At 39.8% G+C, this 20,398-nt stretch overlaps 1 protein-coding gene across 1 annotated transcript; it reads right to left on the bottom strand.

Annotated features, from left to right (window-relative positions):
* Positions 1 to 874: 874 nt before the first annotated feature.
* On the bottom strand, positions 875 to 20,311 carry wdr35 (WD repeat domain 35). Its single transcript, XM_050062574.1, has 28 exons — positions 19,884 to 20,311; positions 19,662 to 19,779; positions 18,590 to 18,661; positions 18,344 to 18,436; positions 18,132 to 18,260; positions 17,841 to 17,974; positions 16,357 to 16,522; positions 16,109 to 16,254; positions 15,608 to 15,733; positions 14,231 to 14,416; positions 13,920 to 13,955; positions 13,753 to 13,813; positions 12,620 to 12,764; positions 12,111 to 12,180; positions 11,648 to 11,701; positions 11,440 to 11,549; positions 11,133 to 11,352; positions 10,937 to 11,017; positions 10,432 to 10,568; positions 8,622 to 8,825; positions 8,337 to 8,483; positions 6,070 to 6,202; positions 5,823 to 5,933; positions 4,209 to 4,373; positions 3,535 to 3,675; positions 3,275 to 3,431; positions 2,787 to 3,027; positions 875 to 1,382 (listed from the first exon to the last, which is right to left on the bottom strand). The coding sequence occupies exons 1-28, from the start codon at positions 19,905 to 19,907 to the stop codon at positions 1,232 to 1,234; spliced, it is 3,558 nt and encodes a 1,185-aa protein (XP_049918531.1). The 5' UTR covers positions 19,908 to 20,311; the 3' UTR covers positions 875 to 1,231.
* Between the last annotated feature and the right edge of the window lie 87 nt (positions 20,312 to 20,398).

The following is a 20,398-nucleotide window of genomic DNA, read 5'->3' as shown; positions in this document are numbered from 1 at the left end:
TGTAATATCGGAATAACAGAGGATAAAACAACAATTACTTATTCAAGTGTCATTTAAAAATCATCAGGGCCCTGCCAAGATTATAAGTCAAAGTGTAAGTTACAGTTAAGACAAATTAAGCTGCAGACACACCACGACTCTGCAGCACTATCAATGTCAACAATACGATCTTCTGCAAGGTTTACCAAAATAAAGAAAGTGTCTTCTGAATATGCTCTGAGTCAGATGGAAGTTACTTTTATGCAACGACTGCTTATGATGCTGTGCCCTACTCACTGATGCCATTTACTGACAGTAGATGGCAGGAGAAGATTGTATCACTGATATGCAGTAACACTGCAAGAGGCACTTCAGTGGAGTGGTGGAGCCACAAGGATACTGTTTTACATTAATGAATTATTTAAATGTTATGTTGGGGTCAAGATTTTTAAAACCACTTGAATTCAGGCAAACATTTTGTCTCCACACAGCAAGATAAAAGGCTAAAAACTTGTACTTTTGCTAATTCCATCCTGTCATGTAACCAAAAATTAAAACCACAGCAGAAGCAGCGTTTCCCTTTGAACCATGTCCTCATTATCTACCAAAACATGGCGCATATTCCACTTGAAGCGGTATTTCATCTGGTTGGATGTACTCAAAAATTCCTTACAGATGGTCAGCAGCACTGATACTTGTTAAGCACTATTCCCAAGTGCAGTGGTGTTCCCAGTAAACACTACTGATGGTGTGGGTACTGTTTCCAAGCAGATTAGTTGGTGATAATGGTTTGAAAGCCATCTGTCCTTAACAGTATTTTCCACATGATATAAAGTGATCAAGAATGCAGTATGATATTACAAAGGTCAGCAAAATGAAATCCAAGCAAAATATATTTTAAATTCTTGTACAAAGGTGACAGTTTATTTACTATTTACTTCCATATAAAAATAGTTAACAAAGCAGTTGTATTCATTTAAATATTTCACAACATTTAAAGTAAAGAAAAATACATAGGACATAAGTTAAATCCCACTAAATACATATTTTGCTCTGTTTCTACTGGATAAAACATATGACAGCTTCAGTTTAAGAACTTTCATTAAGTTGAAACCAAATGCACCTTTTCCATAAGTAAATATTTTCAGTTCATTTGCTCCACAAACTCATAAAAAAGAAACACAGATTCAGGCCAACGTACATTACAATGCTTAGAAATGTGAAAATGTAGGTTCTCTCATGGGACAGAGTTTCACGCTACAGGACTGTGACACAGTGGGCAGCAGTTATACTTGCTGATCTCCTGTCCTAGAGCGCAGTGTTTACACACGTTGCACATCCAGAACTGGTACTCCTGGATCGGTAGACCTGTCACAATGCATGTGGGTAATTTTCCTTCCGTCCTAGAATAAGAAAATAGAATTAGTTGGACTCAGGGATACTGTCAAGTAGTGAGATCAAAGAGAACCTCAATGAATGGCTTAAAGGAAGACAAAAACTTAAGAGTGATCTGTTGGTAAAGTTTCCATTAGTGATGAAAGCATATCCCACATGTCCCTGGTGTCTGTCTCTTTAATCTCTATGAACAAATATCTGTATATGTATGCAGACTCTGTGCCACAGGGCAAGATTTTGGTATTGGAAGCATTCTGGTTTCTGTTTGTAGTCTGAGCAATATTGACCAATCATGTTTGAACATCAGGTAAACAGTCCATGTGAGGAGGCGTAACGCATTGGTTGAAATTAAATCTCGGAACCCATCTGCTATCCTCCGACAACAATTTAGCATTTTATTAGCTTTTAATTTTTTTTTCATATGTATATGTGTGTTTATAGAGATTAGCCGAAATGGCCAGCCCACGGCAAAGGAAGTCTTGGCCACATCTGCTAGCCACACTGGATCTCCCAAAATATTGGCTATGGCCCCCAGAAGCTTATCGTTGTCAGACCAATAGCCAATGGGTTCCGAGATTACTTTCTCTGTAGCTCTGTGTTCATTGTTAATTGCTTGCCTGCGACTGGTTGTAGCACTCAACACAATGCTAGAGTCATAATAAAGCAACAGAGCTAACAATCTACAAAACTGTGTGTATTCCTGTAATGCATAAAAATTAGCTATTTGTAGATTCTTTTCATTTCCCCTATTCAGCATTCACTTTTAGAAAGTTACATTAATAAAGACCCTAATGCTGCTTCCTCTGTCTACAGCAGCTGGCTCTGTAATATACTTTATTACCCCAAATTGACAGAAACTGCTGTGTATACAAATCATCTAACAATCCATTTAACATTACTAGAGAAAAATACATTTCAGCACTTCTGTTTTGACAATGGGTAATGACTATAGCTCATTTAAATTTTGCTGTAATCATTTACTGCATTTAGACTTTAGTAATGACTGTGTTTTTGGCTTGTGCCTGGAGATGTGGCAGGGAATTTTTAAAATATAGTTGTAATTAAATGAATATATCACAGTGCAAGGCACAGCATTGTGTTTATGTTGACTCTACAGGGGAAAACCCCAAATAAAGAATAATGTAGACTGCTGCTTACTACAATACACCCATCAATACTACTGGTTCATATTTCATTACGGTTATTCCTCCCAATGTAGATTCAGATATACTCATCGTGTCTTTAATATGTCTCTATTTCTCATGGTAATCTGTGAATTCAAATATGTGTATGAAGGGAAAGAATGGCGAAATCCCTCCAAAACATGTCTTTTAAATGGTGAAGTTAAGGAGTTAAGGTCGTCTGTCAGTGTTTGGATTCACACTTTGATGTAAACTCATCGGTGCCCTCACCCCTCTGACGATCCGTACAGCTCCGTCGAGTGGCTGTCCTTTGGGGTGTGCTTGGTGAAGATCTCCAGGGCCAGATCCTGGTAAGGCTGCCGCTGTTCAGGGTCCAGACTCTCTAGGGACTCCAGCTTGATGAAGGCCTGCGAGCATGTGCCAAATGCCCTGTTGGCTGCAGAGCAAATAGCGAGCAGAGAGTAGATCTCCACTGGCGGGATGATGTCCTCATACTCACGCAGGTGAAGGGCTTTAAAAATGGGGAAGCAGTGAGGAGTTAGACTTCCACTGTGTTTGGTTCTATCTATGATGGGAAACTAACTTGTCTCAAATCACAAGACTGTCCAAGTCAAGAAAAAATAATTTGTGACAAAATAAATACAAATACAAACTGAATAATATCTCATAAACTCAACTCCTGTCTTTGAATCAGTTTGGAAAATATTGTATAATAATTATTACATTATTATGTTGAAGTGTCCTGTGTGATTTGGTACCTGTGCGTATGGCGTTCTCAATGTAGCCTCCATATAGCTGCCTCTGAGCCAGCAGGAAGAAGTGATACGCCTCCGCTCCACGCCACGCGTTATCCACAATACGATTGTCTGAAGAGGTTGCATCTTCCTCAAGCAGCCCAGCCAGTGCAGATGTTGCCTAATTACAGTATTATAATATGTAAAAGCTTTTATTGAAAAAAAAAGAAAGAAATAGAAACATATATTCCTATATGTATAAAGTATTAGTGGTGATATATTACCTCAGACTTTTTCCCTTTGGATTTGCTCTGCTGTGACGTCTTCACCTGCTCATGGTAATTTTCAACCAGACGTGCTGCCAGGACATAGAGCTTCTTCACCTGCAGCGGTCGGGTCCTTTTCTCCGCCTCCTCATCTGCGATCTGTAATGGCAGCCAAAAAGTCCATGCCCACAAACAAGTTATTCCAGCTGAAGAAAATTCTGGTGTGACCTCAAATACAATAAACAGAGTGTGTCGCACCATTCCCCATTCGCCGGCAGCGAAGCATGATCAGAGCACCATCATGGGGCTCCAGAACGGGTCAGTCCACCAGAATCAACCAGGTTTGTGTCTTTTAGTTATCTATATAAAATTTTAACTATGTGTTGCTGCAACCATGGTTTCCATATTATTTTGTCAGGTGGTTTGTGATTCTTAATTTTAACTAATCTGTCCAGTATTGGGTCGCCTCAAGACCTGATGGAGCTGGCCCTATAGTGGACTTGATCCCCAAAAGTTTATTAGGGGTCGACAGTCATTTGGTGTTTGGATTTGATTATTGTAAAAGAAGGGCGGAATGACCCAGCCTTCCTTACCCAAGCTGCTTGTTCAGTTCCTTTCTGTGTGTATATATATTGGGAAAATGTGACGCTTCAAACTCCGGCGTAAAAAAGTGCATGAAAACATAAACCTACCTTAAACATGAGTTTGGCCGCATCAAGGAAATGGTGGGCTTTCCGATACAGCTCCACCGCCTCTAAGGTTTTATTCTTCTCAAGAAGATGTGTAGCATATTTGGAGAGAAGAGGTTTAATCTCCTTCATGTTGTGGGTCCTGGCGAGTTCCACTGCTTTGTTCCACTGTAAGAAAAGGACAATATTGAACCAAAAACAAAATAAGCCTGTACCTTTTGAATATGATATTGGTCAAGTTAATCTAAAATAATAATCAGAAACGTCAGTGCAATAAATACATCATTTACATACAGCTTTTAAAGCTACGGTTGGTAACTTTCATGAAAATAATTTTGTGTCGTATTTACTAAAACTGTCACTATAATATGAAAGAAGTACATGAGACAGATAGTCTGAGAAATATATCATGTCCCTCCTCCTCTCTCTACTGCCTCTCACATAGAATCTACCAAGGCGCACAAAAAACAACCAATCAGAGCCGAGGAGTCTCTAACACATCGTGTCAAACACTGCTTGTGAACTGCGGTCAAACTGTCAAACTGAGCAGCACTGATCAAATATGTTTGTGACCCAGCCACCATGTTGGACACAGTCGACCAAAATACCAAGCACCACCCACCAGCTGGACCAACCGTCTCATTTTACAGCCTAACAGTACACAAAAATAAGTTTCTGAAAACATTTGAGGCCAGAAATAGATAACATAATAACAGACTCTTGATTAATATTTGATCAGCGCTGCCTAATTTGACAGTCTGAAGTTCACAAGCAGTGACTGACATGATTAACAGCTGCATTAGAGACTCCTCAGCTCTGATTTGTTGTATTTGTTAATGTGCTGTAAGGCCATTAGAGGCGCTACAAGGCAACAGAGTAGGCAGAGGAATGGGATTCTGATTTAGTGTTGTGCGACTATAGTGACAGTTTCAGCAAGTATATAAAAAAAAAGTTATTCTTTATAAACGTTACCAACTGCTATCAGGTTTTAACTTAAATCACTTTCTGGCTTCTTATCGTCAAGCCTTCCTGAAAATGACACAGCTGTATACCTCACTTGCAGTCACAAAAGTTAGATAACACAGAGCCCAGTGTATTTTTCCACATCCCAGGGATGAGCTAACAGGAAACTGAAGGGGAAACAGTTAAAGTGCAGCCTGTTCATTTCACTGTCAAAAACGCAACATTAACACAGCAGGAGAAACTGCCAAGAGAGGAAACAGGGACCGCTAACGACGTCTCCTTTTGGATTAACACAGGGTCAATTACAGCACAAATTTAACGTCCTTTAAATCAAAGCCAGCTGTGGTGAAACATCTCTTCACAGATTTTTTATATTAAGAAAGTTCTTTCTTTTGTCCAAACCTGAGCGAAGAACAGTTAATCAACCCTTCTGAGCTAAATGCCAAATTTACACTGGAAGAGCAAAGTTTGAGAGCAGCATTCACACTGTGGGGCTAAATATGACACAGGAAGAGGATAGGAGTGGGAGGACAGCAGGTGCCACACTGACACAGTGAAGTGTGTGTTTAATCTGAAGATGGATGAGGGAAGACCGTGTGTGTTCAGAGTGTCACTCAGAAACTCTGGCGCCACAGTGTTCTGTCTGTCTCTCACCTGGTTCAGATGGACACAGGTGTCAACGGCAGCCTTGGGCTGGTTGCATTTCAGGTAGGCCTGCACAGCTTGTTCACACATGCCCACGGTGGCAAACATTTGTCCAATGTCCTGAAACACAGAGACGGAGACAATGGAGAGGCAACAGAGGGTTGGTTTTATGGATTCACAGTCATTGATGTCTGAAATTTCTACATAAAGCCCAAAGAAAGAGTTATTTTTGGTCAAATCTGAACATTTTGCTCACCGGTAAAAGCGCATGATTCTCTGGCAGCATAGTGGTCAGCTTTTCAAGGCCATAATAGTCCTCTAACATGTAGTAGCATTCTGCCAGCCTCTCCTGGTTACGACCTTGAAGGTAGTACTGCACTGCGTTGACCCTTGAAACAGAAAGGATTTATACAGTATTTAAAACCGAAAGTGAGACAGAGTTTCCTTCAATCTTAAAGGAGCCCTTCATGACATTCAGAACATTAATGTAGCAGGAACCAGCTATTTGCTATGTAAATATGTAGTTAAGTACTGGCATCCTGAGCAGAGAACACAGTCAGGCCACCTCTTTGTGCACTGTAATCCGGACTTCTCTGTTCGCTGTTGTGCGGTCCAGCCACGCGTACATGTGAGTCCATGTGTGTATCCCACTGGCTAGCTAATCCCCACCGCTTTGCACTGCCCTAATATGGCAGTTAATGCTGATATTGAGACGGTGTTGGCGTGGAAGTGTTGCAGCCACTCTCCTAACACCATTAGCTCTATAAGCACTGTTGCTGTTGCTAGCACTGTCCGCACAGTTAGCTATGAGCCACTGACTCAGCCACCTCCATGTTGAGAGCCTTGTGTAGACGCCTCTGAATCTTAAGTCAGGTTTCCATCCAAATGTAGCGCACATTTTAACTGAATTTCCAAATAGTTGGCTAAATGTGACTTTATGTGCTTTTTCCATCAACTGCTGTTATGCGAATATTGGGAGTTGGTTCACTGAGATAAGCAGTAGGTGGCACTAATTCTTCAGTTAGGGGCCACTGTGGAAGAGGGCGCAATGAGATGACGTAAATAAAAGAGCCCCACTTAAACCTTAAACAAAGAAAACAATGGATGTATAATAACGGAAAGCACACAGAACAATGGAATAAGATAATAATGGATAGGAGTTCTGGTAACAGCCCTGTGTGCATACATCCATACAGTGTGTTAAAGGCCGTCCAGATTCAATGAAGATTGCTTGCAGTGGCACAAACAGGTTACAGTATGTCATCATTTATCCAGTGAATCTGTTTCCAATTCAATGTAAGTGATAGGGGAAAAAACACAGTTCTCATTCTGTGCAAGTATGCATTCTAAAGTTTAGCTGAGGCGATAATGAGGCTTCAGCATACAGTTAGTTAAATTACATGGGTGTCTTATAAAGACATAGTCTTTCCTTACAAAACTCCCTCTTTTTGTTACGGTTCCTTCCGAAAGTCTCAGCAAAGAAACAGGGAAAAAGAAAGAAGGTAGTCTCTCTGGAAGATACCTACTTGATTTGGCTGACTGAGACTGCTGAAGCCTTGAATTATCTTTAGCTGAACCTCAGAGTGCATTTTTGCAAAGGACGGTGGACTTGTCCTCTATCATTTACACTGGACTCGCGTCAGGAAAGGATTATTCACAGCTAGTATGGACCGAAGGAATGATTATGGTGACAATAACTCAATGTATATGGGCGCAAAATAGAAGTGACATAATGTTAACTCATCCTTTTATGATGGATTTTAATTAGCATTTATAGTACCATACAACTGAGAGACTAATGACATATTATTTGGTTTGGGATATATTAAATATATTGCATCGTACTAATGACGATCTTGGGTGAAAATGAGTGTTTATATTTGCATAATTTGTTTATGTATTATAGTGCTAAGCCATTACAATGCATATCTATGAATGCGTAATACATTCATTTGATAAATAAAATGCTGCTGTTTTTCTATATTAATAAAATCATCTCAAAATTATGCAAAATGTCGCATTAACTGATTTATGAATAGATGGCTGTCTCGTAAATTCAGGAAAAAAAGAGCCGTTTTTTTCACGACAACTTTTCTCAGAATTCTGAAATAATATTCTCGTTAATTATGGATTTTTTTTTTTTTTTAATGCATTACGCTTCTGTTCACATCCACTGAACAAAGAACAATACTTCAATGTACAAATTACAGAACTTTTTTCCCCCCAAACAGATATATTACCTATGGAGACCTGAAAGTCTCAAAAGTTGCTATGTAGTTTGCTACATATTTTATTTTGTGAGCATAGGTTATTATCTTGTGGAAACGAGTTATTATCTTGTGCAGACAAGCTGTTAGGTTATTCATACAAGATAATATTTGTTGTACACAAGACAAAACAAATATCACCTTTTGGAACTTTAGGGGCTCTGTAACTATCTAACACATGTATATATTGTTTCTATACTAAATATACTAACACATTAATGACCAAAGAAAGAAATCGTAAACTAAATTTCAATACCATTTCTGTCTGTCAGCAAAGTAGTCTCCAATCGCATTGTACGCCTGTTCCAGCAGAGCATCATCACAGTCCCCAGAGCCAGCTTTGAGCAGCTGGAGCACCCTGAACCAGTCTCCTAGCTTCATCCTAAGGCTGATGGCAAGGTCCCTACGAGAAATAAAACATTAACATGCTTACAGAACTGATGCATAAGGTAACACTGACATTTAAAATGACAAAGTAAATCATTATTGGAAGTTTTGATTCAACTATCAAATACGCCCCAAAAAATACAGTTAAATATACCTGCGATCCATATCCAGGTACATATGCTCAGCTTCCTCGAACCTGCTGAAGTAAGCTGCCACCTCTGCCTGTTTCATGGGCTCGCTCTGCAAGTTGCCCAGTCGCTTGACGAACTCAATGCCCTGGTAGTCTTTGCAACGGACGAAGGCCTGTTCAGCTGTTTTCAGATCCAGTTTTTGGAGGGCTGCCTCAGCCAGAAGACGCCTGGTGGGGTCATAACGGAGAGAGGGGGCAGTTAGCTACTATCACCAGTACAGCTGCGAGGCATAATGTGCGTACATAAATTCTTATACACACTCTAATATGATTGATTTAGATTTAAACTGTAATGAAGCTATTAAGCCGTATGAAGTCACTCAACAATCTGTGAGTAGGACTGTGGCTTGCAAATGCAAATCAGTATCTATGGACCAAATAATTGTCTGTAATCAATCAATCTGTTTCAAACTTATTGATTCTATGATTTTATTGCTGTGTGAGATGAGTCTAAAGATTATCCATAGGTCACAGACTGAAGCTGACTGCTTGAACTGATTCCCACTTTTTGATGTTGCGAGATTTTGAGGGATGCTGCAAGAATTGACACACTACCCAGAGAACACGCATAAGCTAAAGTGATCACACTGCAGCTACAAAAGAGTTATTATAAATCTCTGCAATAATCCTCCTGCACCAGCACAGAGTACATGCTCAGACAAAAGCAGCTATTGACTGGTGCCGACCTGACCTGACAGCAACGTTCAAATATCTTTTGAAGAGAAAATTCAGAATAGTTTTTGAGAACTGATTTTGTTGCTTTGTATCACTGAGTCCTATGTTTACCTTGATTAAATTAAATATATTTTTTTTTTAATTATTTGTTTCTTTTGTTATTGTACAAATTAACTGTTAAAAATCCCCCACAACATCTGCTGCGGATCTGTGGTGTTCACATTGAATCGCTCTGCACCATCCAGACAACAACATGATTTCCTGGAAAAGCCAATTCTTCACTTATTGAGCTGCCATCGTCATGTGTCACTGTAATCAGCACAGCTGTATCAGAATGATGAGACCAGTGATGTGATGGGCTGAAAGTGAATTTATTAATCACCACAACCTCTGATCTATACTCAACTGCATCCAACCCTTTTTCACTTTTCACTGCTCCACATACATGAACCAAAATGTTGGTCAATATCAGGCGGTTGGTGAGCGTCAGTCACCCTAGTCAGTGTGGTGTGTCCTGCACCATTGCCCCTTGTTGGACCCTGTTGACGACGGCGCTTGTGAGTGAATGAAATCACTCTGATTGGCAGTTCAGGTTAGGGCACGAGAGGAGAAACGGAAGTGAGGAAAGTAAACAAAGAGCTGAAGTCAAAAGGAAGACCAGAACAAACTTGTCACATAAGGTAAGATTTTTTTTTTTCTTTCTTTAACAGATAAGTTTTGGAAGGGTTTGTGTTATTGTTCACTGGCGCAGGGAAATGAGCTCTGTTCTTAAACATTAGATTGTGTTATCAATGGGCTAACTGGCTAACTAGCACTAGCATTCAGTTTCCTTTTTTTAATGATGATTACAGACAATGACCGTCTGCTGGTGTGGAGAGTTATTTTCTCTCATGCCGGTACAGAACGTACATGGTGGTTGGCTGTCTGCTGTAGTCTTTGCGGTGTGTTCATGTGCAACTTTTAGGCCAAGAAACAGCAATGTCAGGTGATGCAACATGGGACCTCCATCGCTGCTAGTTCTCTGAAGACTTAAGGTCCTTAAGCTTAAAGCCATGCGTTAAAGCTGAATAGAAAGTAGAGATCAACACTTTGCATTTACCAGAGTCTTGGGTGAGGATTATCTTCAATGAACTGTGAGGCATCCTCAATCCCCACTTTTTCAATCAATGCACGACTGTCCCTCAGGGAGCGGATTTCAAAGTTGATGAGGTTGTCTTTGTTAGGCCTCTCTGGATCCTGTTGGGCAAGATCCCATAAGTGTTTCATTAAATCAACAAATACACACTGCATCTTTGAGCAATTTAAAGACACAGCAAAGCAGTGAGGCATAAAGAGTGTCTCTCTTCATATTAACACTACAAATGGATGAATTCTCATCATTTTGCAACCAGCTGTTAAATTAATCATGTGTCAAGTCAACAGTAAGTCTAAACAATTGTAAATCCATCTGCTTTAGGATATTTAAGAGGCTAAATAAAACATTTCATTGAAATTATGGGAAAAAAAGCATCTTGGTATTAGCATGACTGGTTATGTTTTTCATTCCAACATGAAAGTATTCAGACTCGGATCTTAAGTGCCACTTTTTTTAACTAAAGTTTTACCTTCATGATTTCATCAAGCAGGACAGATTTGATTTCCAGGTCTTCAAAGTTGCAAATGTACCCAGATGTCTGTATGGGTTCCTGTTTTTTTTTTTTTAAAAAGAAAAGCAATACACAAAGGCAACAGTTGCTAAATGTTTATTTAGTAATAACAAGATAATGCTGCTGACCAACACACAAACACCTGAGCACTCACCTCTGGGTCTAAGTTCCTGAAGACATACATCCTTGTCTTCTCCATCATGGCGAACAGATCAGGATTGTCATTCGCCCACTTCATGTCCCAAACATCTTTGCGCTCAAACTTGGATGGATCTCCTGCAGATGCCTGGTCTCCTGAGCCGTTGTCTGTGGAGGCACGAACTTCCAGGTCCAACAAAGTCAGCATGCCCGCAATGTCAATTGTGGCCAGACGACTAAACAAAATAACAATTAAACTGAATGAAAAATTGATCAGCTTTCAAATTTGACAAACTGTGTTTGAACTGATTAACAGTGCCTGCCTGGAGTTGCAGTTCAAAGACAGATAGTAGGCTCTGTTGTTCAAAGTGTATTTCTGGATGAGAACAACATTCGGGAGGCTGTATCTATGGATGGTGCCAGACTCACGGCCCTGGAAGCACATATACAATCAAACACTTATTGTTTTACTTTAATTTTACTTTTAGTGAATGATTTAAAGTTGCAAAATTAAAACAGAGATGTACATACCACAATCAGGGTCCTGTCTGTTGCTGTGATACAACAAATGGGATCTCGGGTTGCCTGAAATAGAACAGAAACATACATGTGAGCCATGACAAAAAAAAAAAACTGGAACTAAAACATAAATATCAATAAAATTTATTGTGATCTGAAAATGTATTTAAAATTAAATTACTATTAGTTGTAGTTTATATATGTGTGTCCCAAATTTTAACATTTCAAAAATAAGGCTTCAGACAATTCAAGTAAATTGTACCCCCCATGAAAAAGTTTGTTTTCATGAAAAAGACAAAAAACAGCTTTACATACAGTAGATGGAGAGATAAAATTAAAAATATAATGTATTAGTTTCCCAGTATATCGTTATAAAAATGTCTCAGAAGCATCTTTGTAGAGTTATTTTTTGATTTTGTGCCACAACTTCGAGGTTACGAAACTTGTAAATCTGAAAGGTGAAAATCTCTCTTACTGTGAAGGCTTTTGTAAAGTCTGGACCACTGTCATTGGCTCCGGATGGATTGCTGTCAATGTGATAGACCCTAGAAAGGCAGGAAGTGAGAACAAATGAGAAAGAGCCAGACACAGACAGACAGACAGTTGCCCTTTCCACTGAGGTGAATTGTGGTTCAGGTGCTAGGAAAGCCCTGGCAGAACATTATGTCATGCCTAGCCTGTCTGGAACCAGAGTGGCCTTTGATTCAGATGAATGAATGCTTTTCATAGCACTGTCAGTACCAACACTCTACATTGAAACAGTACGCCAGTAAACCAACTGACTCACAGAATCTAGCCTTGTGGTTTCATTACTTCCCTGTAACTTTCCATGATCTGCTTAATGTGTACTGTAAGTTCTGACATGGGTGTTCTATTCTGTCCCCATCCTCTACCTGGCTTTGTTAAATACAGCTTTTATGACATCCAGTTTAGATGCAGCTCCATTGTACTGTAAATGTTCGGCCAATGTCTGAAAAAACTCACCTCTCTCTTCCCTCCTTCTTAGTTCTGGTCACCTGGTTGATCTCCAGGGCAGTTAATTTCTTTGCCACTCTGTACTGCCACAAATAGAAAGCCTCTTTGGATGCAGCGATCACATGTGTCTTGGTCATGGTGACAAACAGTGGATCTGAACAAGTAGACAAGTAGTGATTATAATTTTGTGTCATTAGGAAGCAACTGAATCAATCGTGTCCATCTTTTTTAATGTCATTTGGTGGATCATGTGTGTACCAAGCATCTGACACCACATTTTATCCAATGTAACCAACTAAGAGGGATTTTAAGCTTTTAGTTTGTTATGTCAAACAATTCAGTTTGAGTACATACACGTGTATAGTAATTAAGTATTGACATTTGGGTGGTGAAAGCTTACATAAAATACAGTGATCGATACCAACACCTGGTAAATTAATATTTGTAAATCACTATAAATCTTTTTCTCTAACTTTGAATTATGAATACTCTGTGCGTATTTTCTGTGTGGATAAATACAAGAACATATAATGAGGTGTGCTCTCAAACAGATAAACTTTAAAGCCATCACAAGGCCAGAGGAGGAGACGTCTCCAAAAGGCACACACTTGAACTCACTCTCTTATTATTTAACCTATGTGGGATATCTGAAATCCATTCAGATCCTCTGAGGCTTTGAGGTCTGCAGACTTTGGCCTGTCTTTCCCTTATGTTCTCAGCAAACATTCAGTCATGTCAAGCAGAGACAGAATGCTGAATATCCATGAGATATAAAGATGCCCAGTGCTAACCGTCTGTTTGCTATAAGATGCTGTGGGCCTATGAAAGATATAACTGTGGGCAGCAGGTGGCAGAACGCCAACCACCGTGTCTCTATACACAGGGTGTGATCTCTCACATTGGCTTGAAGAAACACACCAACCTTATGGTAAATGAGGACTCTGATCATTCCAGTCGTGCCACGAGGATATTATTACCAAGTTCACCTCTGTGTCTCCACTGTGTGCAAGCTCGCAGGGCACATGCCTTGTTTAGTCAATGGTATGATGTAAGAAAATTCACATTTTATATTGTGTTGACTAGAAAATGAAAAAAAGTGGCATCACAAGAAAAATATGTCTCACTTTACTGTATGAACTCACCAATGTCAATGTATTTGGAGTCCAGTGGAGTCCCAATGGAGTTGCACAGAATCAGGACATACTGAAAAACACGCAATAATGCAACATTATTCTACAGGTCAATTTATCATTCTTTATCGAAATAAACAGTACTCATTTTGAGTTTGTGGTTTTAATTTGTACATTACCCTTGCATGATTTGTAGACTCTAACTCAGCATCCTCCTGTGTGGCGATGAATTAGAAAGACAGGAAGCAAGAGAGCAGAGACACATTTGTGATCCTTACTACTACAGCTCACTCTGTAACTTCATCTGTATACACTGTTTCTTCCTCATTGTATGTAAAAGTTAGAATAGATCTGTCTAAAGCAATGGATAAGCTTGTTCGAATCATACAGAATGTAAGTAGCGTATTAAGTCAACCATTATAAAACAATAATAATTTCTTCTCAGTGTTGCCATGCTACAATAGGACATATAATCCAGAGGTGTTTGTACCTGAGGCTGGGTGTCATCTGCCTTGCTGGCTAGGATGCAGAAGTCCCCCGAGGTTGTGATGGACATCAAGCTCTTGACATATTTGACAAACTTCTCGTTGTTTTTGGTGTCCCAGAATACCACACAGTAGTCTTGCCGCTCTGGCTTTGTGTAGGCATACACCACTGTGCTGCAACAGTAGCCCCACTGTTGAGAGACATAAAGAGCTGCTGAGATTCACCTCATGTGTGTTGCTTCTAAGCTCTGGGAAGAAATATGATTATACAAAAGACATGTTCCTCCATGTGACAGTAACATATGACCAAAAGCATTTTTTGGGACAGATTCTGCAAGCAAGGTGTTGCCTTTGCAGCAGGCCAGTTTCGCAGAAATGTACACAGCTACTTCACAAAACTACAAAAAGATGGTTGGTAAATGTAAATTTATGTATTATAAAAGAGAATAAAAGAGAAAATCAACAATCAAGAGAACCTTTAGACACATTTGAATGTAACACTGCACTACAATTCAAACATTCTACTGATTTAAAGACAGGCGGGGGTGATTTATATTACTATTTTTTAATCATCTCTGCCCTGATGAATGCTCTGAGCATCTGGCCAGTGTTTTAACTGTACTCATGCCAGATTCACTACAGGTTTTCCATAGAAATAGAATGAAAGTAGAATGGATATTCCACTTCAAATCAGCAGCCATTATAATGTGTACCATTGCACCGTTGTGGCAGGCTAACTTCCATACAAATTAGAAAAAAACTAATTTGCTGCAAGTTGAAACTCACTGAGGTGAGCTGAGGTGACGACCACACATACATTGTAGTAGTACGAAGCATGGAGAGGTGTCTTTAGTGCACAGTCTCAACCAGATCCTTAAGAGGAACTGAGGATTGTTGGATTTAACTGCTTCATATTTTCATTTGTAAGTAAAATAATCCCCATCTGTAGTCATGTTTAGCTATGTAATCCATGTCTCTAATATCAGATGTTGGTGTTGTTGGCTCAGTAACACACCAGGACATACAGATGCTGGTAAGGATGATTGTGATTATGGGCCCAGGCTTTATGGTGAGCATCAGCAATCGACTGACAAAAGGGAAACACCAGCTTAGTTCGTATGGTAAACCAAAAACTGAGTTCTCAAACTACTGAGTGGGACTACTGGATACTTTACAGTCCCACTGACATGTGTTGTCACCAGAACAACTAACCACAATCGCTTTCTTTTATTACCGAGCCAAATAACCACAGCAAACAGTTGAATGTCTGTTTTACTCTTATTCAGCTTCTATGAAGTTTCCTCTATCTACAAGTGCCCTCAAGAACTGTTTCTCTACCAAAAATCCTTGATTGAGAGTGAGCCACACTTGTTATCATTTACCTTGTAGTCTGGTCTTATGTTGGCAAAGTAGATGTAGGAGTCCACAGCCAGGCCAATACGCAGCCCTCCTCCTTCCCAGCCAATGCCTGTCATCTGCTTCCCAGGCACTTTGAGAGTCCTCAGATGCTGTTTAAACAAGAGCAGTCATTTTAAGCACAAAATCTCAACGATTCCTGTCTTATAGCATTTGTATTTCCGCACTGGGGTCAGTAGGGGTTCTGGGTATACAATGGATGATTATAAAATCAATACTAATGACTCAAGCACAATGTCGGATGGCACAACAGCAGCAAAACTGGAATTGCAAGATATTTCATTGTTAAACAAGAGACAAAAGGCATTGTATGCTTTATCAATTCAGCTCATTCTTTGTAAATATTTCTTTTTGGTCTCACATATGATATTGACAGGAACACTGCATAATAGTGTACTGCACATGCCTGATCTTCATGTATAAAACTCTGTAAGCAATCAGCAAAGGAACAGAATCTTCGCTCTCACCTCTCCAAATGGTGTGTAGAACTGCACAACATTGAATTCTTTCTCCAGATTTGAGGCTCTGAGAGAACCTGCTACTGCCAGGACACTGCCACAATGATTCCACTGGATACTGACCACATTCATCAGAGTGTCAATACACACTGGGTCTGAAGAAAAAGGACAACAGCATAGTTTATCACCATTGGTAAACATTTCATTCAAGCATAAGAAAATACTGCAGTCTCTGAAGTTCTTTTTTTCTCTCTTACTTTCATCATTCTCGTAGCGCATGATCTGGCATCGTCCATTGTCGAAACAGATAGCGAGACATGGACACTCTGGTTCAATGTAGCCCCCAGTTCCTGCGTACCAGTGGATACCTGCAATACTGACAGCTCCGGTTGCATTGGTGAGGCAGCTGATGGTCATTTTCATCTGAAACATAACATCAGATTATTATTTTATATCAATGTCATGTGGATACACCACACAAAATGTACCTTTAAAGGGTTAGTTCAGATTTTTTATGTGGGGTTGTATGAGGTACTAATCAATGGTCAGTGTATCACATACAGTAGATGTCAGTCAGCATGCCCCAAGTTTGGACAAGCAGCAGGAGTCCGACACGGAAGCTAAGCAATCTAGTGCTGTGGATGGGGGTCAGCAACAAAATGTATTTTAGCAACCAATAAAAATCCATACCAGTTTAGGTGTACGTTATGTTGAGAGTACTTTTGCAGCTTTACGTTTCCATCAGACAGCCCATTTTGACTTGGAAACCGTTACAAGCTTCAGTTCCCCAAATATGCTCTCATCAATGCCACCAGGCTCCATTGAGAAAAACAGTAATTTTAGCTCGCTAAACATGGGTGCTGCTGCTTCGATTGGTTAGTTAGTTTGTGCTACTGTGTGAATTTGGTAAATCCCAACTAACCCTTTTAAATGCCAAAGCCACACAATAACACAAACAAACAAACTTATTGAGGCGGCAGTAAACCAGCAGCTCCTGTGTTCAGCAACGTTAAATCACATTTTTTGAAACCCAATGAAGTCTGGCTTCAAAGAAAAGGCTTCACTTTCCAGTTGGAAATCACTGTCTGGCATTAAGGTAAAGCTGTGAAAATACTCTCAATAGAGCATACACTTAAACTGATATTGATTTTTTAGGTGGGACTTTTTTTGGGTGGTTAAAATATGTGTTGTTGCTGACACCTCCACAGCAGTATATCGTGTATTTTCTGTGCTGAACTCTAGCCTGTTTCTCCAAACTGGGAACGTGCCAACTGATATCTACTGCTTCTGATATACAGTCCAGGGATAAGTAACCCATATAACCCCACTTAAAAAAATCTGAACTATCCCTTTAAGCAAGCAAGAAGCTGATAGTGGTATGCAGCGTCTTTTCTAATATCACAGGAGTTGCCAAAGTCAGAAATTTTCATATCCTACAATTAGGGGCTTTACAAATTCTACAGTTATTTCTGGAAAATCAAAAAGATAATATCAATTTAAAGCTTTAAGGTGGCTATAAATTTGCTTCACAAAATATCCTCTGATAATATATGATAATAGATTCTCCCAAAACCTGCTGTTCCCATGTATGCTGAAAGCCTGCACTCCCTCTGCACACTTGAATCTACATTGCATTTTTCTTCACAATATTAGCATCCTACAGGTAATGAAGCCATGTAGTTCTACATGGGTACAAACTAAAATGAAATTACACTTCTTCTACTTAAGCTTATGCACTCACTATGAAGTTTCCTTGGTTGTCATAGATTTGTACTTCCCCGTTGGCCATGCCAAAGAGGAGGATCTTGCTGTCTGGCGACCACGCCACATGAGCAAGCTGATTTCCCTTTAGCTCCTTTCCCCAAATCCGGTTTCCTTCAAAAAAAGGGGGTGTTTATCCCACTGTACATGTTCACACTTACTCCCTCAGCATGTGAACAAAGAAGTCCTTGTCAAGGGATTCTTGGTGATTTTATGTTAAATCTGGTTGGAAAAATTACGATTGATCACCATGTATTAAAACTGTTTTTACCATCTACAGATCCAACAATGACCGCTCCATCCTCATACACGATGCAGATCTTCTGACCATCGGCATTCCAACTCATGCTCCGCACCACCGACTTGTTCCGGTTGTTGATCATCTCCTCGTACCATGCACCTTTGGAAGGGGCGAAGACAGACAACTATTAAAGCCATATTCATTACAAGACAACTTGCATTTTTTAATTTGACAGCAATCACCTTTGTAGAGCATCCACACAATGATGAGTCCATTCTGGTCGCTGGTTGTCAGCTTTTCATACTGTTCGTTCCATGTGACCACTTGTACTGCACCTACAAGTGTAGAAATCAGGGTGTAGGATTATTTTCCTGTGGCTTGTTCCAAGTTTTTACACTGCTTAGCTGTCTTTACTTTTGTGAACGCTGCCTGTTACTTACATAGTATGATAATAATAACAGGTTTGGCAACCGCGTAATATAACTTACCACTGTGTCCCTCTAGAGTCTGGTTCATTGACAGATTACTGGGGGCAGCAAGGCCTTTAAGTTTGGCATCATCTGTTGAGAAAGCAGACAAAAACATTTCAAATTTCGAACCACAACAATGTTCAAACAACTCTCAGTTGGGCAACTGTTAAAAAAACCTTTTAAAAAGGCAACCATTCGTCTACAGCCTTGGAATAGTAGTTTGTGGGTACCTTCCAGCTTACACTTTTTATTGTATCTTTCTCTTTCTTTCGGGGGTTTTCTCTGTTTGTTTAAGGGCATAATAACAGTGGACCGGTCCAGCGGAAAAGAGTGGATGGGGTGGTACCGTTTCTTCTTTCAGTGACTGCACACAGAGTCAAAAAGCTTATAAAACTTTCAGAAGATTTCTTTCACACTGTAAGAGCCCTCAAATCTCAGCCACATGGGTATGACATAAGAGGTTTGGCTGTGACAAATAAACTTTAACACAGAGCTAAATGTAGTGACTATTATTCATCAACCCAAAATTACGTTTTTCATCAGCCCACTTTTAATCTATCGTCATGAAAAATGACAGCAATAAATAAATAAACATATGAAATATATGTAGCATATCACACTCTGAGCAACACTGACGAAGAACATCTGAACCAGGCTAAGCCAACATCTGTGTATGGGTTTTCGACAGTGGACAATTTTTTAAAACAAATTTTACACTTGTGTGTTTTTTGCCTTGGGCTAGACCGCAGTTGTGTTTTACTGTAATCATTATGTCATCAGTTCTAGTAAGGGATAATATCTAGGGACATGAGCACCAGATTTAGTGATTTTAGGTGGGATATGGGTAGTTTATCCAGCAGATGCCACAGGTAAATAGTGTAAAGCAATTCCTGTGTCAAGGAACTCTGCATTGTGCATTATATGTGTTTATTTTGTAGACTTCCTTTATAATGATTCAGGTTTTCATTTTCATGCACATTGCTATTTACTTGTTGCTCTACCAACCAAGGCCAGAGGTAAATACAAATAGCGTGGGAATGACGAGTGTGTGTACCAGGACTGTGCAGGCTGCTCCATCCCCTGAACTTACCTGTCTGCGTTTCGAGCTTAAGCACCCTGAGGAGACCATCGTCTCCTCCGCAGGCGATAAAGCCTTGATCTTTGTTCCAGGAAACACATTTTAGATGGATGTTGTTGGGGATGGCGATCTATAAAACAATTTAAATTGAAGCCGCACTGTTAACCAACGCTCTGTGTCTTAACTTACGTGTTTTTAGGTGGTTAGGTACGATGTGAGGTTTTGGACACTCACCTTCTTGCTGAGGTAGATAAACATTGTGATGGTGACAACGTCACAGGCCTCTTTCAGTCACAAATGAATTGTTTACGACGTATTACGATTTAACATAACCAAGACATTAATATTACACCAATTCCCTCGAAAACTAGACAGCTAAAGTGAGCTAAAGTTTTAGCTTAGCTAAGCTACATCATACGGCCTGGATATATGAAGTAACGTTACAACGTTAGCTTGTACACCGTTAGCTTTGCTAGTTACCTAGGAAACACGACACAGTTAACATCCCTAGAACCAAAGACGATAAATTAAAATGTCGACAACGTTTGTAGTTGATAACGTTAGCAAATGTATTGAAAACACTGCTCAAATTCGACGTTTCATTGCTTGTTTTAGCGGACTTCAGTACTCTCAGGCTGCAGCTTCCCTCGGTCTCCCGTGGTAACTGTAAACCGGAAGAGGGTTTAGAGTCTTTCTGGTAGTTGTAGTTTTTCTTCAGTTTTCTTCAGTCCCTTTGGCTACATCACAGT

The sequence above is a fragment of the Epinephelus moara genome, chromosome 14, assembly GCF_006386435.1.
Source record: "Epinephelus moara isolate mb chromosome 14, YSFRI_EMoa_1.0, whole genome shotgun sequence".
Taxonomy (NCBI): domain Eukaryota; kingdom Metazoa; phylum Chordata; class Actinopteri; order Perciformes; family Serranidae; genus Epinephelus; species Epinephelus moara.
This window is presented reverse-complemented; position numbering and strand designations above follow the sequence as displayed.

Bases quoted from the DNA above. Each gene is read 5' to 3' on its own strand.
- wdr35 (XM_050062574.1), bottom strand. From the start codon at position 19,907: ATGTTTATCTACCTCAGCAAGAAG. The intron at 18,261-18,343 runs GTGATTGCTGTC...CCCCTTCCAAAG, and splicing joins TGTGTGGATGCTCTACAAAG to GTGCATGGTACGAGGAGATG. The intron at 4,374-5,822 runs GTGAGAGACAGA...CTTTTCTTACAG, and splicing joins CCTGTGTCCATCTGAACCAG to TGGAACAAAGCAGTGGAACT.